Source organism: Kogia breviceps, chromosome 4 (assembly GCF_026419965.1).
Source record: "Kogia breviceps isolate mKogBre1 chromosome 4, mKogBre1 haplotype 1, whole genome shotgun sequence".
In the NCBI taxonomy this organism is placed as follows: Eukaryota; Metazoa; Chordata; class Mammalia; order Artiodactyla; family Physeteridae; genus Kogia; species Kogia breviceps.
Genome location: NC_081313.1, coordinates 173,050,673 through 173,077,740, shown reverse-complemented (window position 1 = coordinate 173,077,740; position 27,068 = coordinate 173,050,673). Strand labels below are relative to the sequence as shown.

Genomic DNA, 27,068 nt, shown 5'->3' with positions numbered 1-27,068 from the left:
TAGGGGCTCCCTGACATTTTGCGCCGAGGTGAGTGCCTCAGTCACCTCACCCTGGTCCAGGGCCTGGGTGGGAGCCTTGATGAGGAGACAGACAGTTCCGTGGGGCTCCAGATAAACACACAGCCCTGCGCCAGCGCAAGAGGGGCCCCTGCGGTGCACACGCACATCTCCTGCGTGCGGTGGGTGTGCACCTGGCTGCTGCCGCCCAGGCCACATTCTTCTGTGCTCAGCCCCATCGCTCGTACACACATCCCTGAACGCACAACTCCCACCCTGGAGCAGGCCCCAGCTCTTCCCTGGCCAAGTCCTCCCCCTCCTGCCTGTTTCCAATCAGCTCCCTCTTGCTCTCAGTTTCATTAGGGGCCTGAAGAAACTTGGCTTCTCTCTGGAGTTCATAAAAGCTGAGTCGAGCAGGGCCGGCTGCCCTCCCGCTGCCTGTGCAGAGGGCCTGGGCTCCCCGCCCCCACCTTGCGGCCACCACGCCCTGCCCCGCGCTGCTGGCTGCCTCTGGGCTCCCGGCCAGGAGGCCCTGAGGAAGAAGCCAGGAGGGTAAACCTCAGTGTTCTCCGTGGAGGGCCCAGGAGACAGCGGTGGACACAGGACACAGGGCAGTGTTCAGAAAAAAATCCAGGCCTCTTTCTGCCAGACAGGTGCCAAGAGAGGGAAGAGGCAAGTGAGGGAGCAGCATGCTGCGGACTCAGCTTCCACAGCTTCCTGCCTGATTCCATCCCCTCCAGAACATGGAGGCATCCTCCCCTCAAGCACTCTCTCCGTGAGACCGAAGCAAGAGATCTCCCAAGGCAGCAGGGCCCCCGCTCCTTTCCCTGAAGAGCAGCCCAGGTACCACCTTCCCCTCGGCCTAGCCCTTCACTTCTGGAAAAGAGCAGGGAGGCCCCGAGAAGGGAGCCTGGGGTCCTAGCAGTACTGTTCTCAACCTGTGCTCACACCAACCTGGGCTGGTGCTGGGAAAACAGACCCCCGGGCTCTGTGAGGAGCTGAGAGACGAGAGCTGCAAGGAGCGCAGAGGGAGAGGCCTGTGCTACCCCACCCACAGCTGGAGGGAGGACGGGAGAACCGGGTAGGAATGGGCCTGAGGCTTCTGCAGTCTCGGGTAAGTGGGAGGAAGCCTCAGGACAGGCCTGTGCCACACACACGGCACGCACGCATCTGACGCGTGTACACAGCACCTGCACACGCACACAAGCAAACACACACATTCATGTGCACGCGCAGCGCACAAGCGTGCATCATGCACAGGCGGTGTGAGAAGCAAGTGGGAGAGTGCTGGGGAACAAGGTGAGGAGGCCCAAGGGCTGGCCTGGGTCTGGAGGAGGCGCTGCTGCGGAGGGAGGGCCCGTTCCCATGCCCACCCACTGCCATACCATGGCCCATTCAGAGAGCTTGGGGCTGTCAGTCAGGGTCGGCCCTGGCCCCTTTGCCTGGCCAGTTGCCCATCTGGGCTCCTCTGCCACCCCCACTGCCCCCCCTCCGGGCCCTCCATTTCTCACCTGGTCTGACTCCAGCAAGCACAGGCAGCGGGTGGTGAGTGAAAGCCATGCGCGGGGAGCTGCCCTGAGAGGAGAGGGCACTGCAGAAGTCCAGCTTTCCTGACTTCTTTAGAGAAGCCGGGCCTGGGGGGAGGAATCAGCAACACAGGGCAGGTTTAGCTGGGCTGGGGAGGGAGCAGGGGAAGGTGGGAAGCCAGCAGCTCACTCCTTCTCTCCTCGGCCCCCTCCCGGCTGCCCCTTCCCCCACCAGGCTCCCTCCTGCCTCCTTTGCCCGACTGTGGCTCTGTTTCTCAGGCCATGTGCAGACCGTCCTGCCGTGGGTGCTGCTGACAGGAGTGGAGAATAAGGCCCTTCGGTGCACTGGGCAGGGAGTGAGCAAGGGGGCCCATCTTGCCCCCGACAAGCAGATAAGGAGCTCAAGGGGAACAGAGTAAAAGGGCGGATGCAGGGTCAGAGGGCAGGGGAGGTGCGCAGGAGGAGCCCGGGAGAGCAGCTTCAGAGTGAGCCGGCCCAGGGACTTTCCTGGCCGGTCCAGTGGTTTAGGACTTCCGCGCTTCCATGCGGGGTGGGGTGGGGGTGAGGGCGCGGTTTCGATCGCTGGTCAGGGAACTAAGCTCCTGCGCAGCGCGGGCCCTGGGCTCTGGAAGGTTCTGATGGGAAGAAACCAGAGCTCCTTACGGGAAGGGAAAGCACAGCCATTGGCCCTTGGGAAGGACCACAGTGGGGAAACAGCATCTGACAAGAGAGCAGGGAGGAGGCTGGAGGGCCTGGGCGGGTGCTGGGGTTACAGCTAGACTGGAAAGGACTCCCTCGGTCAGGGGACCCAAAGGCCGGACTGTCAGAGCATGGGTGATTCCAGGGCTTTGCTCGGCTCCCGGTACCAGAGACGGGGTGACATTCAGCAGGAGACAGGGACACAGAGAATACCCCATTTGAGCTCTTCCTCTAAGAGCCTGATGTTGCCAATCAAGGTCATCTCTGTGCCCAGTGGGCATGACATCCAAGATGCTATACAAAGCAGAGCCCCCCAGGCCAGGTCCCCCAGGGGAGCTTGTCTCCTGTCCTCAGTCCTGAGCCTTGAGGCTGTGCCCAGGCTGGGAGGGATGAGGTGAAGTCAGGGCAGATATCCAGAGCTGCCATCATTGGGACACAAATTGAATCGGTTTGGGTGGGGTGTGTGGGTGCCGGGTGGCAGGGGGTTCGGGGGGAGGCTTCAGAACACAGAAATAAGAGCTGTCTTAACCACAGAGGGAAGAGGCGGGGAAAGGGTGAACTCCCAGCCGCCAGCAGAGGTGTTATCTGGCAGCAGCTGTGTGCCACCTGATAGCGGGCACGATGCGGGGAGCGCCGCCACCAGCTGTGCACAGCTGTCCCCATGGCCGCACAGTGCCTCCCCAGCTGTTCCCAGTCCTGCAGCTGGGCTGCTTAATTGGTGATTTGTCCCAGAACAGGAAAACAGCACAGGGTTGGTGGGAGGAGGGGATGAGTACATAGGAAAAGGGGGGAAGGCGAGGGAGCTGGGGGTGCTGCAGGAGGATGCTGGGGCCGTGCGCGGCAGGACTGCTAGAAGGAGCAGAAACGGCAGGCTCGACAGCAGGCAGCCAAGAAAGGAGAGAGAGGGAACTGCGGAGGGGAGGGTTCCTCGGGAACCAGGTTTGCGCAGAGGGACCTGGGGGCCCGTGCCTCAGGAGCCAGCAGTAGACGTGGCCCTCAAGGCACACCTGTCCTTGAGGAAACACTTCACTGAGGCCCTAGCTGGGGAGTCTTCAAGGCCTTCTCCACCCCTTCTTTCTGCACCTCCAGAGGTTCCCCCAGGGAAGCATCTGTGCTGTGCTGGCCCGGGCCCCCGCTGGCCGCGACAGCCTGGGAGGGGCACCCAGAGTCGCGCCGGAGCGCTGTCCAGCAGAGGTGAGCCTTGCTGGTGGTCTAACCCTCTCCCTCAGCCCAAGGCCTGGAGGTGAGTCCTCTCTTCCTCCCAGGTTGCTGAGAGCAGAAGCCAGAGGTCGCATCTGGGGCAGCAGGAAAGCAGAAGCACCCCCTTGCCCTTTGGTCTTGCTTCTCCCCCAGCCCTGGCCCCTGCCCATCCACCTGGCCCTTCCCAGTGGGGGAACATCTGGAAAGTACCAAGCAAAACACCATCAGGTAGACCCTCATCTTCCTGCATCAGAGAACAAGGCCCCTGTCCCCAGGCCTGACCAACGCAGACACACCTCATGCACATCCCGTGCACAGAGGTCTGCACTACCTGGTCCCAAGACACCCATACTTTGAGGACACACACAGGCTGCAACAACAATGTGTCCACCAGAAGCATCCTGCGGGCAGCCTCCTTATATACACCTGCGCAATACATACACACGCAAAGCCCCCCTCTGTCCCACCTGGGCTCTCCAGGTGTGCCCATACCTCCTGTCAAGACTGGAGGTGAAGGTGGGTGTATTCACCAGCAAGGGTGTGGTTAGAGAGGATTGGGAGGCCTGAAAACACTTCTGCTCGCTCTTTACTAGGCTCTGCTCCTCTCTGTGAAGGTGGGCCCTTTACACCGGTGGTCCTCAACTTAGGAAGGTCCTGTCCCAGCCAGGGGACATTCAGCAATGTCCAGAGACATTTTCGGTCATCACACCTGGTGAGGAGGTTCGCTACTGGCATCTGGTGGGTGGAGGTCAGGGCTGCTGCTCAACACCCTACAGAGCACAAAATGGCCCCGCTACAGAGAATATCGTGGTCCCAAATGTCAAGAGTGCCCAGTTTGAGAAATGGCTTTAAACCATGAAGATTGTAGAACTGGGGCAGCCTCTCTAAAGAAATGCCAAGAGAAGGAGGATGAGGAGGCTCTGAGGAGGAGGCCATGGCCCCCACTGCAGGGCACCAGAGGCTCAGGGTCAGGGCCTCTGCTTTCCTTCTGCCACATCTGTGGGCTCTCCTGCCCACTCAGGGACAGCCCGGCTGCCCGCCTCTGCTCTCCTGGCCTGCCCACCTCTGGGAGATCAGGAGGTGAAAAGACAGGCAGAGCCACCGACAGCAGGAGGAACGGTGGGAGGTTTGCCAGGTAAACTGAGGGGGAAGAGGAGGCTCCATGCTGCCCTTGCTCCAGGTCGGGCCTTGTGGCGCCCATACCTGCATCCACATCGTTGGGCCACCCGCTGGACTGGCTGCTGCCAGCTGCTGGGGAGCGGCCTGTGCCAGGATAGAAGACGTCGTCGACAGGGCTCTCCATCTCGCTGTCATCGATGGACTTGGGGCGCTTGGTGGTGCTGGGGAAGGAGGAAAGGGGTCAGGTGGGCCAAGGAAGAGCTGAGGAGGTACTGGTACTCAGGCCGAGGAAGCCTGCACTGACAGTCTTCCGCGTGGGGAGTGGGTGCCCGCTGTCGGCAGCACTTCAGGGCACTCGCTGCGTGCCCACCCCCCAAGGCCAGACCTAGAGCCCCTTGGGCCCAGACCACCCACTCCTCCTCCTTGAGCCCCTTCTCAGTCACAATACCATCCATCATCTACGGAGCTGCCCAAGTCAAAAGAAGTGGGCAAAAGCCTCAACTGCTTCCTCAGCCCCACCTTCTATTTCCCATGAGCTCCCACGGCTAGGGCGCGGCGTGTGACGCACTGGCCAGGGACAAAAACGCCAGGGGGTGACACAAAACTCAGTCATCGTGATATTGTGTTATTTTATATTAAAGTATGATTCAACATGAAAACATCATAACATTTTAATGCAATATTCTAACATATCAAAATGAATGCCTAAACCTCACAATGAACCAAAATGTCCAAGGTTTTTTTAAAAAGGGACAGGATCCCACCTTGCCCCGCGTGACTGGCCCTGACCAGGGCCTACTATATCTACCTCCCAAATAAATATCTCTCAACTCCATCCCTCCCTCTCGGGCCAATCCCCCATCTGACTCAGGCCCTCCTCCCCTGCAACCTGCTGGGATAGCCTCTAACTTCTTCTAGAAGTACTTTCTAGAACACATATCCCCAGCATCTTCTACTTAAAACCCGTCAGTGGATTTTAAGCCCTAAACACCCTCCTCTGGCCTCTGTGGTCCTCCGGGGGATAGTCCCACCAGCCACCCAGCCTTGGCCAGGTTGAAGGCTGCTCTCCCTACCTGGAGCATCCACCCCATGCATGTACCAGACCCCTGGGCTCAAATGTCACATCCCCAAGGGAGAGGCCTTCTCCAATGCCCACAGGGAGCACCTTCTAGGCAAAGCCATGCCTTGCTGGAGTTTGTGTCCCCGAGGCTGAGTGCCTGTGTCAGCACAAAGCAGGAAGCTCAGGGGTTGGGGAGCATAGTGAGCCCCAGCTCTGGAGCCAGTGCCCTCAACAAAGGATGACGTTCTGAAGCACCCAGGCCACAGTGGTACAGCCGCCCAAAGCGCCTGAGATGCCTGGGGGGCTGGGGGAAGGCCGGGGTGCGGGGCTCACCTGGTGGAAGGAGGGGAGGTGATGGACCGCCGCCCCAGGGTCACCTGGTTTATATTGTAGTAGCTGGGACTCTCCAGGTCTGCCAGCGAGAAGTTGGGCCCTGATGCTGTCGCAACAGGAGCTGGGAAGAAGGGAGAGTGTGATGAGGTTTGGAAGGTGTGGGCGCCTGTTTTGTTGCCATGAGCAGCTCCCCAGAAGCCCTGGGGTGAGTTCACTGTGAAGGCTGCTGAGGAAACCTCCTCCTGGCTGGAGGTTGTTGGGAAGAGTCCTTGGTTACGACTTTTTTCCTCCAAAGCGATGGAGGTTAGACGTGGGGCTCTCTGGATGCCTCCCTTCCACCCCGCCCCATGCCAGTGAGGCCGAGAGTGTCCCAGGAAACCTGTCTGCCCCCGCCCCAACCAACACCCCATCAGTGGGGGGCTACGTGGGGTCCAAGTCCCACCGCTTCACCCCCATCCCTGCTGACTCAGCCCTGGCCCAGAAGGAAGGACTCACTCTGTGATACTCTCACCAGCTCCGTCACATTCCAGACCCCGGAAGTCACAAAACAGTCCTGGAAACTTAAGTGCCCTGAGGAAGGAAAAGGGCAAGTGAGTGAGGGGAGGCAAGGCCAGGAGGGGATGTCTGCCTGTTTCCATAAAGCTCTCCCCACCCTCATCTTGCTCCATCCCATGCCCCATGCCCCAGCCCCAGGCTGGCCCTCAGGGGTCTCAGATCTCCCTGGAAGTTAGGGTGTGCTACCCGATGAGTGCCCTCCCCCTCTGAATAGCAGCCCAAGTTCAGTCAAGGGACAGCTGAGTGAAGGGGAATGGCAGGGGCAGGCCTGCCCTGGCCGGGGAGAACAGAGAAGGGTGTGGGGAGGATGTGGTGGGCACAGCAGGCCGGGGAGGCTGGGTATAGGCAAGAGGGCAGGGGGCACTGACCGTTGGGCAGTGGTTTGATGTCCGCATCTCCTTGCTGGTTTGAACTATCTGATTGTCCGGATTCTGCAGGAGACACAAACGGTGGGGATGGGTCAAAACCAAAGTGCTCCACAAACACCAGGCAAGCAGCTGCCCTTCCAGCCTTAGAAACACCTTCACTCCCCTTCCCTCCCTGCGCAGCCCAAGGAGACCAGGGAGAGAAGGAACTGCTACGACCGTGGTGGGGCTATTCTGGGTTCTGCAGGGTGTTTGGCAGCATCTCTAGCCTCCACCCCCCACTAGATACCAGTAGCACCCCAGTTGTGACCACCAAAAAACCGGTCTCCAAGCACTGCCTGATGTGCCCTGGGGGCAAGTTGCCCACGAGTGAACGCACTGGCTGAGAGTCAGGGCAAGGAGGCGCCCAGGAGAGAAGCCAGCGACTGTCTCTTTGCACAGCTGGGATGGACCCAAGGGCCCCCCGTTCTCTACCCAGCTCAAGCTCCAGAGGAGCAGCCCCTTCCCTCCCTTCATTAATTAGAGCCGTTCCTGTCTGCCCACGCCACCCCCACCTCACCTTTATGCTTACGGGCAGTGCCTGGCAACACGGGGCGGGGGGGGGGGAGGTTTGCCTTGACGCTGTCGCCTGCTCTGTGCCAGCCTGTCTGGGCTGTCTCATGCCCCAGTGCCACAGCTGCTCGGAGGGAGCCCCGAGACAAGGGCCCATTGTGCGGTGGGAGCTCACAGAGGGCTGGGGGCAGGGTGGAGTGTGTGTGTGAATATTTTGCTGAGCTTGGGAAAGCCCCCCGCCCCTGCCCCCCAGGTCCTCAAAGCTTTGTGTGCCAGGGGCACAACGGGGACCTCCAGAATGCTTGCCTGGGCACGACAGCTGGTGAGAGGGTGGCAGAGGGGGGCCAGGGCAGGTTGTGGGGCAGGGGAAAGGCAGGCATTGGGTAAAGAATCAGCTTCTCACAGGGGGACCACATGGGGTGGCCTCAGAAAACCGGGCCCTGGTACTGGCCAGGGCTTTGCCCGACTCTTTGGAGTAACCCTGCCTCCACCACCCTCGTCCACCACCTCACAATCAGCCGGCTCACCAGGGTGTCCATCCTACACTGGCCTCACAGTTGAGCTGCTCACGTTGGGGGGTGACCAGCAAGGAGGTTCCTGAAGAGTGACATGGGCCCACGAGATAGAAGTGGGAGGACCCTGCAGCTACTTGGGAAGGAAGGAAGAGCCCTGGGTGCTGGGGCTGGTGGGCAGAATAGTAGCCTTTTCAGAGGCAAGGGTCTACTGTGGCTCGACCAAGTTCCTAGCCTCCTGCCTCACTGGGGCCGGTGGAAAAAAAACCAGGCTGCTCCCAGGATGGTTTCAGGCTCCACTTTCCCCATCCTTTATTTTGTTTCACTTTTTTTTTTTTTAATTCTAAAAAAAAAAAAAAAAAAAAAAAGTAATAAATCTAGTCACAAATCAAGAAAATGGAGCTTTATAAGTGCTAACAGGGTCCCTTACCCCCTTGTGTTTGGGGTGTGTCCTTCCACACCTCCCTTTGCACTCACCCCTGTGGGGTGTTTAGGGAGGGCAAATCCCACCCCAGGCCACTTCTTTGCTAGTGGCACTCTGCCCTGGAGAGAGCCCACAGGACTTCCTCCCACACTCCTGGGAGGGCAACCTCTCTGTGGATGTGAGTTTTCTTGTTGCTCTCTCACCTCAGCTCAATCCTGACTCTCTGGGTCTGATTCAAGCCCCAGCCGGTCCAGGAGGGAGCAGGCAAGGGGCTGAGGCAGTAGGCAGCCCACCTTAGGGCCTCCTTGGACCAGGGCCCTGAGCCTGATGTCTCTCAGGGCCGTCCTTTCCCAGATTCATAGCTCAGGAAGAGCACAGCTGCAGCACCTGTGTGTAGAGCCCAGCGAGGGGCACACAGTCAAGGCTTTGCTGCCGAGGGGTCCCTGCTACTGACCCCACCTGTCCCAGGACCAACTCAGTCCCCACGGAGGCCTCCAGGCCAGAGACAGTGGAGTAGGAGGAAATGGAGGAGGCTACTCAATGAGACTGGTCCCAGCTCTTCCAAAATGGCCAGGTGGAGACAGAAAGCCGCACGCATGCGCACGCCCAGCCCAGGGACAGAAAGACGAGAGAACCCGACAAAGAGATGGAGGTGGGCCAGCGACAGAGGCAGAGACAAATGGGGCTCCAGGAGAGCGCGACAGACAGGAAATCCTTCTAAACCAGGACACTGCCCTGAAACATTACTGCTGCTATTACTATTATCTCCACGTAGGGGAGAGAGCAGGAGTGAGGATCCAGCGCAGGCAAGGCCCGCTGCCACGCGCCTCCAGGCGGTGCTCCGGGCGCTGCTGGCAGCCATTTTAGCCCTTGGCAGCCATCTTACGGCTGGCGGCCCCAGCCAGCATCCCCGCAATGCCACCACCGCCGGCCCCCGGCACGCTCAGCTCAGCTCCAGGACAAAAGGCAGAGACACTAGAAATCTGGACCCGGGCTCAGAGGCAGAAGAGCCAGCCGTGCAGCAGGGGCAGCTGTGGCCAGGGCCCCACCATCCTGCTCAGGCAGCACCCCCTTCACCCTCCTGGCCAATGCCAAGTGGAATGGACAGGGAGGGCCGAGGCTGGGGCCCACTCAACGTGGCTGAGGCCCCCACGGGCCATCCCCGGGCCCAGGGCCCTCAAACAGTTTACCAAGGAAACTCCTGCCCCGACAAGGTGACGGGGTCCTCAGGACAGTAAGGGGCGTGATGGGGGCAGGCCCTCGTCCACCCAGTTAGCCTGGGGGCACACCTTGGGCGGACAGGGGAAGGGGGCTGGCAGGAGCCCAGTCAGTGGCTGCAGGGCCGAGAGAGGCCACTAGGACGGTGGTGGGCAGGCTCCTGGGGAGGGCAAGGAGATGCCCTCCCCACCCAGAGGCGGGAGCCAGCCTGGCCAGCTTTCTTAAATGATGCACCCTTCGGGGAGTTGTGCCCTCAGGTCAGGGCCTGCTCTGGACAGCCCCTGGGGATCAGGAGCTGCACCCCAGGCTGGCACATTAGAGAGCATGACACCCCAGCACCTGACTCCTTTCCCTGTCTGGGCTCCCTAGGGAAGGGAGGGGATAACCCCAGGCCTTGGGACAGAAAAAGGCAGGCCCCTTTATGACACCCCTCCCCAGGCCCCGCCTCATGGCTGCTTGGCTTTTATCTAGCAGAATGGGGCTTATCGGAGCCACCAGCTGAACAAACACACAAATCCACGGTTAGTGAGAGAAAACCCTCTGCCTGAACTCTTTATCTCCTGTTCGCAGGCCCCACGCGCTGCCCCCTGCCAACGGCACAGGAGGAGCCCTGACTGCTGTGCAGTGAGGGATCCTCTCTCCGCCACCCCCTTTCTCGCCTTGCCCGACCCAGCACGGGGTGGCTCTCCCCTGGCAGTCCCTACCAGGCGGCCTTGCATGAGTGAGCTCCTGCCACATGGGAGCCCCCCTCCAGTGTCTGATTTCTCACTGGGGACAATGGGCCAGCTGGTGGCCTGTGGGCCACTGGAGGGGCAGGGAAAGTGTTGGCTGGCACAAGGCGGGCAGGTGCCCGGCTCCATTTTTATCCTCTCCCGCCCGGCCCACGCCTCTGAGGCTGTCGCTCTGATTCCCCAGCCTTCTAGGGCCATGTCCCCTGGCAACTTTTCCAGCCTTGGCTTTCTCTCCAGCCTAGTTACCAGAGCAGTAGGGACCCTGACCACACACCTCAGTTCAGGGCCACCCTGACTGAACCCCAACCCCCATGCCTGCACCCCTCTTCAGGGACTAAGGCTGCCTTCACCTGCTGGAGAGATCGGAGATGGGACAGAGGGACCAAAGGCACTGCTCCCTCCCTCCAGTCCTGAGACAACATTTTCCTGCATCCTGGTGCTCTAAGCTTCCTTCCACTCAGCCCATCAAATGCAGCTTCCTCAAAAACAAGTCTAGTCACTTTGTCTGATGATGGATGCCGGGGCGTGCAGGCGTCACGTCCTTGCCTGGTCCAGGTTTGGGGATGAAGAGAATTTTGGAAGCCACAACTTGTCCTTGATGCTGCCAGGGTGGAAGGGGTGTGTTCAGGCTGGCTCGTGTCATACATGAGAGCACGCTCTGCTGTTTTCCTCTCAGGAGTGGGGCTACTCATGCAATCCACACCTCCGAGGCAGAGGCCTCACCTGCCAGTGGTGCCTCAGGGCTCAGACCACTGCAGAGGCTTCCAGAAGGGGGGACTGTGCAGGGGCAGGTGACGAATCTGGACCCGTTCTAGTTGTGGGCCCAAGCAGGCTCCGCAGAGCAAGGCTCTGAAATGGGATTTGGCTCACGGGTCCAGGACTGCTCTCCATTCATCCCCACACATCCTCAGTCATCCCCCACCCGCCCCCCAGGTCAACGCTTGTGGACTGGAGGCCTTGTGCAGCACCCAGACCTGGGCCAGGCTCAGCCAACGGATGGCAGCGTGGGACCCTCTCTTCCTCGGGGTTCCTCCATCTCTCCTGGAACAGCCACAAAGCCCCCGAAATACTGTTTTTCTCACCCCTCCACCAGCTCTACTCATTCTCTACCTCTTCTCGGTTCTTGAAGCCCCCCTACTTTATCCAGCTCTTCGCCTTTCCCTCTGGAATCCTATTTCTGGTCTCATTTTGCTCTGTCTTGGCTCCATGCCCCTCTCTCTGTCCTTCCTTCTCCTTCACTTTCCCTCTCTTGGGCCCCCTTTCCTCTCCCAATCCTGCCTGTTTGCACAAGTGTGTGTGTGTGTGTGTGTGTGTGCGCGCGCACGCGCACGTGTGTGCACACGTGCGTGTGTTTCCGAGAGGGCTCTGCCTCTTCATCAGAGCTCTAGAGGGGAAGCTCCAGCAGCCAGAAGGAGCCCAGAATCGCACATAAACCCCAACTGACAGCATGTTTTTAATATATATATATTTCCAGCCATAGACAGGGAGATATTTATGGCTCCTACTAGGTGAGGGAGGAATTCCTGCTCACTGCAGCAAATGCTCTGCCTCGGCTCCTACCCGAAACAAATTCTCTCTGAGAAAGGGGCCACATGTAATTCACCGGCTGGCTGCCCCCACGCACATCAAAGATTGAGTGCGTTTTTCGGGGGCTGAGAGGGGCGCGCAGGCCCAGCTCAAGCACACCCACACATGCGTACCCAGGCACGTGTATGCACTAGGGCGAACACTTGCTATGCATCCAGACACGCACATACACACACCTAGAGATGCCACCAGCCACTTCATGCTGTCCAGCAGGGATGGAGTGAGATGGTGTGTCCAGAGCTGTGGTTGGCATGCTCAATGCTAAGAGGAACCCCCTTCAGCTCTGTTCAGACCATTGGCCTTGGAGGCCTGGGGAGACCAGCCCTTGGGGTGTGCCTGCCCTTCCCCTCCCCTGGCCCTCCCCAAGGCTGAAGTTCAAGAAGCAGGTGAGGGTGTGCTCTGTTCTGGGGGTGCCATACTCTGAACGGCCGATTCGGGAGCTGATCCCTGGCCCTACTCAGTGTGGTATGCCCCCCCGCCCCACCACCACACACACACACACACACACACCTTCTCTGCAATTCAGGAGCATCCAGGGCATGAGAAACCCAATCTCAAGGGGAGCCAGAGGCCTGGCCTGCAGCAATCAGAGCTGGAGAATGTAACTATTGTGCCTCTTGAAACCCAAGTCCGAGAATCTGAGACACCCTGAGGAGGGGAGAGGCAGACGGATGGGGGGCTAGGGGAACGGGTCACAGAGGGGTTCTCCCTGTCTCTGCAAACAGGAGACTCAAGACCGAGGAAGTTCTTGAGAATGCAGGGCAGCCAGAGGACAGAAGGGGGCTGGGCTTGGCCTGGACCAGGCCCAGGGGGCTTCTAGTTCTTCCCCTCCTTCCCTCTACTCTCTACACCACCTCCATGAGCCAGCATGTATGCACACAGGACATGGGGCCATCCTGAGGTTATTCCCTCCTCTGTCATCCCTAGACCCCCACATGGCTGGAGACAGAAGCCTGACCAGGAAGCACAGCTCTGAAGCTGTGGGTGGGGTGTGGGCAGGGGCAAGGCGGGGAGACGTGTCACTCCCCCCCCCCATCACCCTCCTCTCTTCTCTCGTTTCCCCTCCCCTCATGGATCCAAAGGGGCTCAAGCCCTTGACTTGAGTCACCTGCTGGGGGGAAGAGGAGATGAGTGACAGGGAAGAGAAAGAGACCAAGTTACAACCTCGAAACACATGTGGTCTAGATCTGCTCTGGCTGTCCCTGGGGCCTAGGTTCAAGGAAGGCCATTAGGGGTGGGGGTGGGGGATGGGGACAGCAGATCAGGCCACAGGGATCTGGCAGGCCAGGGGCAGCCACATCAAGATGGGACGTTCCACTCTTGGTCCCTGACTCCGACCGTACTGCCTTTTCCACCTCAACACACCCTGCCTCCATGGTGGCTATCTGGGGTCCCCTGGGGAGCAAGGGCCAAGTCTGGCTACAGCAGGGCTCATGGCCTGGCAGTGAAGCTGTGGGAAGGGAAGAGAAGGCAAGTCCATGGGCTTATCTGGTGCCCAAAGGATGAGCAGAGTGGGATCTGAAGGCTGGGCTCAGGCAAGCAGCTCTGAGCCCCCTGGTCTGCTCCCTGGTGTGAGCTGCTCAGTGCTCTCTGCCCTGCACCTGCCAGGAGAACCTTTGTTAGCACTGCCCCCAGACCAGGGAGAACTAGAGATGGGGCCTGGGCACTGAAGCCTGGGGGAAGTTGGTGCCCAGTTGCTCATCCCCAAGGCATGACAGATAATGGCCAGCAAAGGAGAGAGGAGGGACAAACCCCGGTGCAGAGCAAAGCACCCAGCAGGTTGATGGAGGGAAAGAGCCCGGGCCCATCAGCCTGTCAGCTGGCCTCTCCAAGCCCAGCCCAGTAGTTAACAGATGAGACCCCCACCTACAGCAGCACTAGGAGTCGCAGGTGGGCCTGCAGGCTCCTCCTGGGTCTGCCCTTTGCACTGTCCCCAGCACCTCAGATATCAGTGCTCCGTGGCTGTCTGCAGACTGAATGGGCAGACCCAGGGCGGTAACACCATCCTGGATGTTCCAGAGATGCCCAGGGGCTAGGAGGTCCCATCAGAGCAGAATTCACACCGGGCGAGGGAATGAAGGTGAGACAGACGCTACTGCAAAGGGAGGGACCTGTGGTGAGACAAAGGGAGGCAGGTGCCCTTGGCCCCAGGCCTGCCTCTGCCTCCACCCTGAGCCTGCCCTTGGCCCACCCAGGGAGGTACCCTTCGTTTGGACCCTGTGCCCACTAAGGACCCCAGCACAGAGGGGAAAGGGGGGGCACACCAAGGGCAAGGGGAGGGAGGAGGTGGGCAGCCAGCAACAGTGGAAAGGGGCTACCCTGAGTTCACATCCATGCTCTAGAACCTACCGGCCCAGTGACTTTGGCCAAGTTCTGAACTGTTTCCTCGTCTGTAAAATGGAGATACCGCCTGCCCCCTAGGGTTCCTGGGCGAGGAATAAATGAAAAAACAGGGATAAGGTGCTTAGTCCAGGGCCCAGCTCATAGTAGGGGTTCCATAAACGTCAGCTGTCCTTCCACTGGGATCACCAATTCCCTTCACCCCCCTCTCAGCTAAAACTCCACCCCTCCTTCTGGGCTCAGCTCAAATGCCACCTCAGTGGGGAAGCTCTAGCTCACCCTCAGCTCCCCTCCCATAGGAGTTCGTATTCTTCATGATACATCAAGTACACCCTAGATGACAGTTTTGGGTGTCTCACCCCAGAGACCACCACCAGCGAGCAGGAGGGTTCCCTCGAGACCGGGCCCATTACCATCTGCAGAGAGGGGCAGAGAGGTTTCTCTGGAAATAAAAGCAAGAGCAGAACACCTTCTACAGGTGCATCCCTCCCCCAAATTCAGCAGCCACAGTAAATGGTCTCAGGACAGTCACGACATTGGAAACAGTAGCGGAGAGGCAGGGAAAGGAAAGGCCTGAAGATGGGCAAAGCTAACACGAGAGGGGAGAGAGGCTTGTGCCTCTGGATTCTGAGGGTGCTGAGCACAAGGCCCTGCCCGTCCTAGCTCGGTGCTGGGCATACAGAGAGCTGAGGACACCAGGAGCACAGGTACTGCCACACAAGTGGCTGGGTGACTCTCCCGGCCACACAGGCTAGTGCCACGACTCAGCCGGCAGCTGGAGCCAACATTTCCAAGAAGGCCCGGGGCCAGAAGTCATGTGACGGTGGGGCCCAGAAAAGTGGCCCCCAGGGCCTGAAGGTTCTGTTCCCTCCCGACCTGATGGATAGAAAGTGATAGTGAAGAATGCCCTCCACACTCCACAAACCGAGAAAAGACAGGGACCCGGCAGAGAGGGCATATCCAGATAAGGGGCCTGCAGAGCTGCTCCCCTACCCCTGTCCTCTCTATTTCTAGTGCTGCCCTTTCTGGCCCTTAGAGCCGTCTAGGCCAGGCCTGGCCAGACAACTGCCCCCACCCCAGCTGCTCTTAGGACTATTAATAGTGTCCCTACCTCCCAGGGCCAGGAGTCACCTTCCCCCCAACCCCTAAATACACTTGCCCTTGGTCTAATTATTTGTAAAGGGACAGAGTCCTGTGGGTGCTAATGCCAACTTGGGATGAGAAAGGGGAGGCAAAGGCTCTGGAGGCCACTTGAGGGACATTCCTGAGACAAGCAGGAATTTAAGGGAAGGAGGGAAGAAGGCAGTGAACCCACGAGCAAAAGAATGACAAAAACACAAAACTAAAACTAAAAGAGACAGAGAGGGAGGGGCCAAGACAGAAAATCAGAGTCAAAGCAAAGTGGTTCAAAGAAAGAATATAGAAAGAACCAGAGGGACTGGCCAGGGGGTCCAGTGGTTAAGACACCGCACTTCCACTGGGGAACTAAGATCCCGCATGCCGTGAGGGCAGCCAAAAAAACAAAACAAAACAAAAAAAAGAAAGAAAAGAAAAAGAAAGAATCAGAGAAGTGAAGTAGAACATTATAGGAGAGGCAGGGAAAGGGGAGAAAGCAGTGAGAGAAAGAAAAAGCAAAGGAGGAAATGATGCATTAGAAAACAAAAACAGAAAGGGAGAAAACTTTCCTAAAAATACTCAGGAGTGGCTTCATGAGCACAACTTTCTGGTCTGCATCTAACTGCCAGCATCCCTCTGTACGGTGCTCGGCAAAGCGGGGGACTGGGCAGACTCCATGCCAAGGAACCCCTACCCACCCACTCTCACAGTGTTCTGGGTAAGGGAGGAGATGCAGAGAAGGAATAACTGACCAGGAAAAGAAGGTGGGAAACTCGAATCCCCAGGATTAGGAAATTCACTCTCAGTCCCGAGAAGGGGAAGGCTCCCACACTTGGAGCCTCCTCACCTATTGCAAAGGGAGCCAGGCAGGACAGAGGACGGTGGAAATGGGGAAGTATCAGGGCCCCCTGGCCTCCCTGCACTCCATGTTCCCTCTCTCTTTCTGACTGTGAGCAGATTTCTGCCCCCACCTGCCTCCCACTGTCCCCTTTCCTTGGGAGAATCCATCCAGGAACCCTGGGGCCTGGAGAAGAACCCACCTACCTCCATTCTCCTCTGGGGAAGCAGAAGCAGACAGAGGCCATGTGCCTCTCACCCTCAGGTGCTCTAACTTCCTCAGCCTCCTAAGAGCACCTGGTACCCAGGCTGGTAACCCTAAAGGAGGCTCCTCTACCAGGGACTTGCCTTGTGGAGGGAATCAGACTTGGGCTCATGGAAGAGCAACAAACACAAATGCATGCCGTAATCAAATGTCTAAGTGGAGAGCTTCTGCTTGGAGGATAGAAGCTGAGCAGCCCTTCCTTCAAATCTCACCCATACTGGGCACCTCTGGCTGGCCAGGGCTGGGGGAATAGGAGACTCTGGCTCTGGACAGCGTGAGAGACCTAAGGACCTGGCCAGCAGATCTCCTAGGCTGGTGGTTCCTGGCCAGGAGTGCCCTACCAGACCATCAGTCCCTTGGGGTCAAGGCTTATCAGCGTTTTGTTCATTACTGTCTCCTCCACACCTGGAAGTGCAGTTTGAGTGGATAAAAAGACTCTGAAGAAAGCCTTCTAGATCCTTCTTCCAACCGTGGCTACAAAGACCACCCAGGAGACAGAAATGTCAGCTAGCTGGCACCTTCCCACTCCTGAGAGAACATCTTTCCTGAAGACCCCAACCTCGACACTCATACCCAAGGAATTGATTTGGAGAGCCCAGAACCACTAATACTCCTGCAAAGCCCAATTGGGCCTGGATGCAGGATTGGACACATTGGCCTTCATGCCCAATGACTGGACTGACCAAAGGAAGGAACAAGAGTCTCCCCATGAAGGTAAGGGCAGGGGAACATGCTTGCAGGCCTGCTGCATTCCCCATCGTGGAGGCCTTAAGGCAGCCACTGTCCAGAGCTGCCCAGACGAAACATGAAGAATTTGGGACTTTGATTGCAAATCTCCAACTCAGAGCCCTCAGAGCCCAGGCTGGGCCAAATGGGTGGGCAGGCAGGTGACCTCCCAGGGGGCTGAGATGGCTCTCTGGCTGCTGGAAGGAGCCCTGGGCTTGGAATCAGAAGCCTGGGGTCCAAATCCTAGACCTGCTGCTGTTAGGCACCCAGCATGTCCCCCGGGGCCTCCTCTCCCTCTCTGTGCAACACAACCCCAGGCTTACCTCCGAAGGCACGGGGAGATGCGAGCAGGAATTTTGACAGTGAATGAAACGGGAAGATTTTATACACTATAAAGTGCCAAGCATACATAAGGAGCTATTGATAGGGTAAAGGGGGCAGCTTCTGGGACTATATTTCAGGGTTGCCGTGGTCTTGAGGAGCAGCAGAAGGGCATCTTCCAGAAGCCCAAATTTGCACAGAGTTCAGAGGCCGGCATAGGAGGCAGCTACCCAGACTCAGGGCTGGGACAATTCAAGCCGCTAAAGGGACAAAATGACATCGATCCTACAGAATGGCAGGTGCCAAATTCCCCACTCACAATGCTCTGAAGTACCGAAAGGGTCTTCCCCGGGCGGTGGGGTTCAGGGGCCCGCACCCCCGAGAGCGGTGTGCTGCACTCCCTGACTCGGCAGCTAGGTGGCACAGCGAGTTAACACTAGCTGCCCTCCGCAGGCTGCGGCGGGGGCGGAGGCGGCGAACTTGCGCGCGGTCCGCCCTGGGCTCCGGGGGCCTGGGTTCCCCCTGCACAGCCACAAGGTCCGAGCTGGAACGAGGAGGACGCGGCCAGGCTCCGGCCACTCGGACCCAAGGTTGTGCTGCCTGAGGCAGCCGCTCTGGTTGCTGCCGCTGCCAAGCACATCCCGTGATGTGATATGAGGGCCGAGCTTCCCGTTCTCATTGATTAGGAACAGCTTGCGGTGCGGGGGCCGGATGCAAGGGGGCCGGGGAATGGGCGAGTGAGGAGAAGCGGTGGGGGGCGGGGGGAGGACTGCCAGGTGCATGGCTGCGAGAGGTAATCCAATGAGCTCAGGCCCACCCTGCGCAACCGACACGCCACCGCAGCCGAGTCCCGGCCTGCCTCCCCCAGAGCGGGGCTGCCCTGCATGTGGGCAGGTCTGCGGCCGCGTGACCCCCAACACGCCCACGACGCCCCCACCTTTTGGCAGCACAGACGTGCCTCTGCGCTTGATAAACGCTGGAAGAGGAAGATTCCTTTCTTTCTTTTTTTTTCACCCCTCTCAAAAAGTGAAAAATGGAGACTAAAAGTCAGAGATCAGGAACCAAAAAGAGGAATAGAAATGGAGAAAAGTCAAGAAGAAGAAGGAAAAAAAAAACCCCACAGGCCAGTGCTCTCTGCAGCGGTGGCAGCAGTCGGGCAGGCACACCCTCCCAGGGCAGGCGTGGAGAAAGGCTCCTTTGTTCCGCAGGGAGGTTAGCCGAGGTGAGGCCCGCCCCGCCCCCTCCCCCCTGACCCTAGGCTGCGCAGATCGCTTCTCAGGGCCCCCGGACTGGGCCCAGCTGCTTCTCCGGCCCCCCAACCCTTCTCCCAGCCCTCCTGCCAGCCAGTGGAACAGCCCAGCCGCCGGGGAAGGACTGCTGCCTACCCTCTGCCTTGCCCAAGCACCCAGAGTCACACACGTGGGGCTGGGCTCCTCCAGTGGGCCCCCTGGATACCCTTGCTGCCAGCCACTAACAGCTTGCCCAGGCTGCTCTTTAACTGTGGGGCTTGGGGGGCAGATTTTGCACACAGCAGGACCCCCGCAAAGAAAGGCATGGGGAAAGACAGTGACACATCCTAGGAGATGGTGCCCCAGGAGGCACACGCTGACTGACCATGCCCCTCTTGCCCACAGTGAGGCTCCAGGGCATCTCCTGTACCCATTCCAGATATGGGCCCTTTCCAACACCCTCAGGCTCTGGAAAAGGGGTGGCTCGTGCAGGGCTTCCTCAAAGCGAGGTCTGGGCTCTGGTGTTAGGATTGCCCTCGGCTGAGAGGCAGGGCCTGAGTTCACTCCATCTGTTCCCTAAGGAGGTGCCAGAGTGGGGTCATAAAGGGGGGCTGAGAACAGGCCCACCGCCCAGAGCCTGCCAAAGGAGAGACTGCAGAGGGGGTGGGCAGGGGTGGGAAAGGAGAGGTATTGAAAAGCATCCCTTTTGCTCTGCAGCACATCCCAACCCCCATACCCCCAAATGGCTCACGTTGGACAGGGGACCCGAGGGATGGTAGTACTGTGTGCCACACACTGTGTGCCCTCCACCGGCACCCCCACCCTGTCGATTAAGGCTCCTAGCCACTCCAGCAGGGATGCAGGCTCCCCAGAGCCCTCAGACCTTTCAAGCAGAGCTTGATGGCTTTACACCTGGCCAAGAAGTTTCCAGCCAGCGGCACTCTCCAGCTCCACCCCACAGCAGCAGAAAACCGGGAATGAAGGACTGGCAGGATCATTCTGCTCCAGTCCCCTGGCTTCAGGTTGAGGGGTACCTGCTCCACAGGAGGCCCCGGGCTCCTACCAGCAGTATTGGAAGGCAAGGTGGTGAGAGAAGGGAGGAGGAGTGAGGTGTTGCTGACCTTGCCCTCCCCAGGTGGGGAAGTGGGCGAAGGAGAGAGGGGGAGAGGAGCAGCAGCTGGAGTCGCAGGGAGCCTGAACCGTCCTGTACGGCACTGAAACTGCTGGAAGAAGCTGCAGCTCAGATACACAATGTCCTGCCAAACCCCAGTCCTTTAATTCAATTAAGCACGGGACAGACTTCCCAGATATTTCTGTGTGTTCGAGAGCATGTGAAAAACCTAATGTGTTGAACCCTGGGAGCTATAAGCTTGTGTGCATGTGTGCACACATGTGGATGTGTGAATCCTGATGGTGGGGGAGGAAGATGAGAGGATGCAAATGTTGAGGGGCGGGACAGGGATGGGGCAGAATGGCTCGGGGGAAGAGTGAGTACCTAAATCTTTTTGGAGGGCCAAACTCCAGACCAGCATTCTCAACCCCCACCCTGTGGTGGAGTCATCCTGTGCAACAGTAGGATGCGAGCATCTCTGGCCTCTGCCCACTAGATGCCAGTAGCATCATGTCCCCTCATTTGGGACAACCCAAAATGCCTCCACCATTGCCAACCCCCCCCCCCCGAGGGCAGAACCAGCCCTGGTGGAACCCGCTGCTCTTGGGCACCAGATGAAAACCATGGTTTGTGTATTTACTACCGGCACTTTGCCTCACCTCTCCCCCTTTGGGCTTAAGTCCCTGGGTGCTTGGCTTCCCAACTGTCTCGGGTATGGCTCTCTTTTCCTGAGCCATTCTCCCTACCTTACCCATCTGGCCAGAGGAGGTCTAGAGCTACTCAGGCTCAGCGATGGTTTTATAAAGCTCCAAGTGCTAGGAAGTGTGGCGGTGGAGGAGGCCCTTGGACAGGGAAAGTGAAAGCTCAGAGCATTTAAAAGTCACGAGCCTGAGGTCATGCCTGGGTCCAGAAAGAAGCCTGAGCTCCACATCGCTGGGAGCAAAGCCCACAGGAGAGATGGGGACTTGCCTGAGTACAGACCCCTGGAAAGGTACCCTGCTCAGCCCCTGGGGGCCAGTGAAAGTCGTGCGCAACTCTAGCCATCAGACTTCCCTCCTGCTTGGGGGCTCCAGGGAAGCAGGAGTTTAGGTGTCCCCAGCTAAACCCCAACCCAGGCCAACCCCCCTCCCCTGTTCCTGGGGTCACCTGTAGCTGTCCTGGTGGGGGTGGGGGGACCCAGTTCCAGCAGCCCTTCTCCCCTCAGGGCCAGGGAGCTTGCCTCTTTCCCTGGCCCTCCAGGAGCCCTGAACAGCCCCCTTCTGGGAGCAGAGCCAAAAAGATGGAAGAAGGATGTTTATAAGCTGCTAAAAGGGAAAAGGAAAAAAGTGGGAGGCGGGGCGGAGAGGCCTAGGCTTCCAGGTAGTGTGGACTGGGGCCTCGGTGGGGAGGGAGTGATGCCACCTTCCCCAGGGATCATGACATCGGGCTAACCGGCTAACTGGTGAGGTGGCGCCCCCTGCCTTGCCTCACTGGGCCACAACAGGGCCTAACAGTGTGCACACGCAGGGCTCTCTCACCCCACAGTGGCCTGCCAGATGATGGTTTCTTGACACTCTTATCCTGACGCATAGGACTCTGAGACACTACTGGTTTTAGCTTGGCCCCTGCTCAGCCTGGGAAGGGCAGAACTAGGGAAAGGTGCAGGGCCCTGGGGATCCCCGGCTGCGGCTGTGGTGACAGGAGCCCGGCTTGGTGGGAGCGAAAGCCAAGTCCCCAGCTCACAGGGCTCGGCACACAGCTAATGGGAGGCTGGCAGTGGCAAATTGTTGTTTACTTTTAATTAAGTAAACAATGTCAGCTTTCCACCTCCTCCCCTGCCATCCCAGCCAGTAATCTGGGGGATGACAATGGGGTTGTTTCCTTCCTCCTGCCTTCTTCCCTCCCTCCAAGCACTCCTGCTCGTGCCCTGCTCTGCCCAGCACAACCACTGCAACTTGCTAGTGCCGGGTGAGGCCCCACGGGATGGGGGTAGGGTGTAAGAAGGTCCAGGCACCGTCAGGTTCTCTGGAGGGCGGCAAGAGGAGCCCTGTCCTTAGAATCTCTAAGCATGTAAGCTGCAGCCCATTCCCTCTCTGCCCCCTCCCCACACAGTCCTCCTCCCTAACCACCATCTCTAAAATCCAGAAAATGGGTGATCCAGGGTCTCTGATGGAAGCAGCAGCAGAGACCAAAATGAGGTGAGGAAGAGACTTTCCCAGAAATTGGACAGGTCTCCCTCACGAGTAACCACCAGGTGGAACCTTCTGGTCTACCCAGGCAGAACAGGGTCAGGCCCGAGGTTGGTCAACCTCTGGGGACAGATCTCACTTAGCCAACTGGCCGCTGGGAAGTGGGTACCAGCTCTTCTCGAAGCAAGGCCATGGCTTCACGGCCCTGGGTTCTGCTCTTCCCGTTGTGAAATTCTTAACTTTTGAACCAGAGGCCTTGCGTTTTCATTCTGCACTGGGGCCTTACAAATTCTATGGGTGGTTCTGCTCAAAGGCCGAAGTGAGTGAGGAAAAGGAAGAAAAAAGAAAGCTAAGCCAGCCTTGGCCTTGCACTGACTGGGTCCCCAGGCCTGGGGTACAGGCACTGGGCTCCCCTGAGTGAACAGGCAGGCCAGAGGGGCCGAACCCTGAGTCTCTGGGGGAGGCCGGATTTCAAATGACTCCCCTTGGGTAGACAGGCACACAGCATTTATGTGGAAACAAAATGCTCCTCACATCCTTTCTCAGGAAGACTGTAAACGGGCCCACCTCTTCAAGGGCGCTCCACAGATGCAATGGCAGAACTGAGCAGGAAGCAGAGGATGGGAATCTCTTAGTCCCCTCTCCCCTCCCGCCTCTGCCTCCTAAGGATCAAGCATTCAGGTCCTGAGCCAAGCCGGGCCTTGGACCTCACTCTCGTCTCCTCCTCCCTGAGAGGCAGAAGACTCTCTCCGAGGTGTTGGGGGCTGGGGGGCTGAGTCGTGCGCAAGCCCTGCTCCTCCCCCTGCCCCGGACTGCTCCCCCACCTCCTTCCGAAGGGTGGGACTGCGGGCGGTGGAGTTGGCTGGGGCTGGATGCAATTTCAGCCACAGAGCAGGGCTCCCTGGCTGGAAGCAATTTTCTCATTAGGACCCCAGGCCTGCCTGCACGTTGGTTCTCAGCCCTCACTCCCCTCCTGCGAAACCACACCCCACAGGCCTCCCCACAGACCACTCACACGCACAGAGAACCACACGTGTGCAAGTCAGAGGGACGATAGTGGGGTCAGCGCGGTATGGGGTGCAGGAGAGAGGTGCTGGCACAAAGCCCCCTGCAGGGGAGGCCCATGGAGAGGTCAGGGCTCCTCCCGAGGCTCATAGCCACCCGCTGCCTGCCGCCTGTTTCAGGCTCCCACACGCAGACAGCTGGCCCTTCCTAGCCTGCCTCAGGGAGTGAGGATCTCAGACCCTAGGACCGAGAGAGAGGAGGCTGGGGCTCCTTGAGCCTGAGGGCCGGCCTCACACAACACTCCCGATTGCTCAGCCATCTTGCCAGCCCATCCCCTTCTTGCTCATCTGGCTGGGGGCAAGCAGATGGGCTGTTGGGAAGCAGACCCCCTCCCCCAGCCCCAAGGCTGCGCAGAGTAAAGGGTGGTCTTTACGAGAAGGAGGGGGGAACTGAGGCCCTGTGAGGGGTGGCTCCACGCTCTTGCTCCGCAGACACATGTGGTTGGACTTAAAAAGCTATTAGGGAGCGAGGCGCTGGCGGGAGTGTGGCCGGCCCTCGCACCAGAGGCGGGGAGGGGAGGGCAGATGCCGAGGTGGTGAGCTCAGCACCTCCCACTCCCTCCCCAGCAGGGCCCCCGGACTCCAGGAGAACTCAGGGGACCCTCACTCAGCAGGAGAGTGGGGCGAGCCCTGTGGGGGGTGGGCGGTGCGGGAGGGCAGGCAGGCTGCCGGGCCTGGGTCCCGGCAGAGATTCCAGGAAGTGCTGCTATCTGAGGGCTCGAGGCCTTGGAGGGCAACCTCTGGGGGCAGGGGGAAGGTGGGGGTTGTGCCAGGGCTTGCCTGGGGCCCAGGAGGGCACAGACAGGTTCTCGGCCTTACTTCAGCTTTCTTGGGGTGACAGCTGGCTGGAGGTCTCCTGTGTGTTTGGCAGGGCTGGGGAGGGGCGATTATTAGGGGAGCAGGAGAGAGAGGGAAGGGAAAAGTGAGCCCCACCCATCACGAGGCCAGAAAGAACCGACGGAAAGTTCCCTAGAGCTGCCAGCTTGTAAAAAGCTTCTTTTCTTTCCAAATTATGAACATTTTTTAACGATGGGGGTTGCGTGGGGGGAGAAAACTCAGAGCAGCAATCTAGGACTTCATTAGGACCGTGTGTGTGACCATGAGTGACTGGTGACTGAAGGTGACGGGTGTGTATTTGCTCCGTTTCCAAAGAGTTCTACTCCAAAAGCCCAGCCAACACTACCTGGGGCTCCCAGCCCGCTCCTCGGTCCCCTTATTTTCAGAGCTCTAACTCCCCCTGCCCCATGCCCAACTCAAAGGGGCTGCTGTTACAGGTGGTTGCCAGCATGGGCAAGGAGCACAGGGAGCGCAACCAGGCCTGGGACTGGCGAGTCACTTGCTAAAGACCCAGCTCCATCCTTTAGGAGGAGAACTGCCTGGGGTGCTGGCGTTAGCACCCCCAGGAGTAGGCTTTAGGCTCTGGGTCCACCGTAGGACTGTAGAGAAATGCCCCCACCTAAGGCTCTTGAGATCCTTGGAGCTCTTCAGCCACCCACTGAGGTCACTGACAGCCCCCCAGCCCCCCACGGTGCGGTGCAGAAGTGGGGAGCTCAAGTTACACAGTGCCTCCGCTGTGTGGCAGGCAGGACCTGGGTGTTTCGGAGACATTTAATCTGCCTGACAGCCCCATGGGGTGGCTGTTATTTTCCCCAGTTTTAAAGATGAGAGTATCAAGGTTCAGTGGAACCAACCGAGATCAGCCAGAGCCTGAATGGATGGAATCTCCACAGGCCCGGTGGCAGAGCTCCCAGGGCTCTTCCTGCTCAGCCCAGACCTGTTGACGGGAGGCATGGGAGCTGTGAGGGGACCCCAGGCAGGGCAGAAGAGAGGAGACTGCTCTGAGCCCCCGAGGAGTTGGGCTGGTGGGGGAGGAGCTGACCACGGAGCTGGTGCCGGGATCTTGCTCAGGAAACACGCAAAGAATGCAGCTGGCATCAGGCCAGTGGGCCAGGACCACAAAGAGGCCTTTGTTTTAGGAGGTGTCCAGGGAGTGGATGGACAGAACGGCAGAGGTGGGGGCAGCACCCCCTTGGGGGTTTGACTGGGGAAGGGCAGCCATGCCTGCACTGTCCCCACACACCGCCCCCTCCTGTCTTCCCCTACTCCTGGCCCCAGCAGCGGTGGGATCTCATATCAGGCCCCAGACTCCAGGGGAGGGAGCCCCTGGGGCCAGGTTCCCCCATTCTCAGCTCCCACTTCCCTTGGCTTGGGGAGTGCTCTATGCTGTATCGCAAATCCACCCTCCTGAACCCCAGAAGTCACTTCCCTTGTAATCTGATGCTGCAGTTCTTTGCAGCCCCACAGACATTCTCCTCTGACTCTGCCTCACAACTCTGGCTGCGGGTTTCTGAGTGAGGATGAGGGGGCTGGGGGTGGTGAAGGGGCTCTCTGACCTCCAGCTGGGCTGTATGAAGTACCAGAGTCACCCGGCTCTCCTAGTTGTCCCTCTTTTCCACCATGGGAGAGTGGGGAAAGGCCTTGGAACATGTTCCCTCCTCCTTCCCCCTCTGCAGTTGCAGGGTTTCTCCAGCCCCTTCTTGGCATCTGGAAAAGTTTGGGAAACTTAAAAAAAATTTTTTTGTAGAGTTTGTCTATTGCTCCCCAGCCTTGGGGAGGCACAGCCAAGAAGAAGGGAAAGGGGGAGTAGGGGACAGAGTAGAAACTCAGAAGAGAAGCAGAGCAAGCAGGGAAGGCGGGGAGATCCAGAGGTGCCCCACCAGCCAGCCTGACCCCTGGCCAGCCTGACCCCTTGGCCTACCAGCCTCTCCACAGCCAGAAAGAAGGATCCCCGCAAAACGCTATCAAGCCCACCCAAGCACACCAAGCCTGTGATGGCCGCTCCCTGCTGGAGTCCCACCCAGTGCGCTGCTCAGCGTCTTCCCCAGGCCACCCCCTGCCAGACACATGTGCACCCAGTTGGAGGGGCAACCTGTGACTGTGAGCCCCAGGAAAGGAGAGGATGTCTTAAGATGGGCAGCCAGAGGCAGTAACAGCAGCTCTGAAGGCAGACTGAAGAGAAGGCAGGTGGCCTCCAGGCCTGTGGGGTTTCTATCTAGGTTTTCAGCTCCCTGTGAGCAGGATGAGGGCAGCATGGGAATTCACAGACCCCCACGGGCTAGGCAGGACAGGAACAGTGATCAATGTTCCCGTGCCCAGCAGTCTCCCTCCTCTGGTGAATGTGTGAACGGGGGTAGGGGCTGCCCCCAGCAGCACAGAGCAGCCAGGTAGGGCTGAGATGGCCTATGGTTCACTCAAAGGGTAGGGTTAAGGGCTTGTTATGAGCAGAACTCTAGGTCCACCCCAAGAAAGGGAACACGTGTGTGACACATGCCTGTTTCTCTAAGAGGACCCAGATCATGTCAGGAGGGTGCCCCCTCACCCTGACATGGTCCCCATCAGCGTCATGACCAGGGAAGGCAGGAAGCTCCCTTTCACGACCCCAGTGTTATACCATGGGTCCCTCCTGGCAGCCCCTGTGTTGTCACCAGGCCATCCTCAGGTGACCCACCCCGTGCTCTCAGAATACAGTGATCATTCAGGGGGGTTCTTTTCCCACCAGGCCAGCTCCCATTTGAACGCCCTTCCCGGGTGGCCAACAGTGTGCCTCCTCAGCCTCCAGGTGTGTGTGTGTGGGGGGGGCAGCGTGGAGGACGGGTAGCATCTGGGAACTAGCTGGAAATGCAAATGCCTTCGGGGGCAGACCCAGGAATCAGTGTTGTAACAAGCCCTCCAGGGGACTCTGATGCAGGCTCCGGTGTGAGAATCACCGGCCAAGGGGGAGGATCCTGACTGGGATTGCAAATGCGAAGAGGAGAGAGAGAAAGAGAGGGAAGGAGCGCAGTGGGGGAGGATGGGGCACAGAGGCAGTGCCACCTGGATGCAAGGGGGCATTTGGTCCTAAGTCCTACAGGCAAAGTGAAGAGCAAAGGAAAGACAGAAGGGAGTGGTAGCAGAGGGCGTGGGGGGCAGTGGGCAGCAGGGGGTCTGCTGAGGAAGAGCAGGAAAGGGGAAGC

At 59.0% G+C, this 27,068-nt stretch overlaps 1 protein-coding gene across 10 annotated transcripts in view; it reads right to left on the bottom strand.

Annotated features, from left to right (window-relative positions):
* NFIX (nuclear factor I X) overlaps window positions 1-27,068 on the bottom strand; it is a 98,628-nt gene that overhangs the window by 17,626 nt on the left and 53,934 nt on the right. For 6 of the 10 annotated variants that reach the window (XM_059060745.2, XM_067032636.1, XM_067032638.1 and 3 more), the window contains exons 3-7: window positions 6,858-6,920; window positions 6,430-6,504; window positions 5,935-6,055; window positions 4,626-4,762; window positions 1,509-1,631 (exon numbers count right to left, since the gene is read on the bottom strand). In XM_059060745.2, coding sequence (XP_058916728.1) covers window positions 1,509-1,631; window positions 4,626-4,762; window positions 5,935-6,055; window positions 6,430-6,504; window positions 6,858-6,920 — 519 coding nt within the window. The remainder of the gene's footprint in view (window positions 1-1,508; window positions 1,632-4,625; window positions 4,763-5,934; window positions 6,056-6,429; window positions 6,505-6,857; window positions 6,921-27,068) is intronic. The other 4 variants (XM_059060748.2, XM_067032641.1, XM_067032634.1 and 1 more) reach the window with 1 other exon arrangement.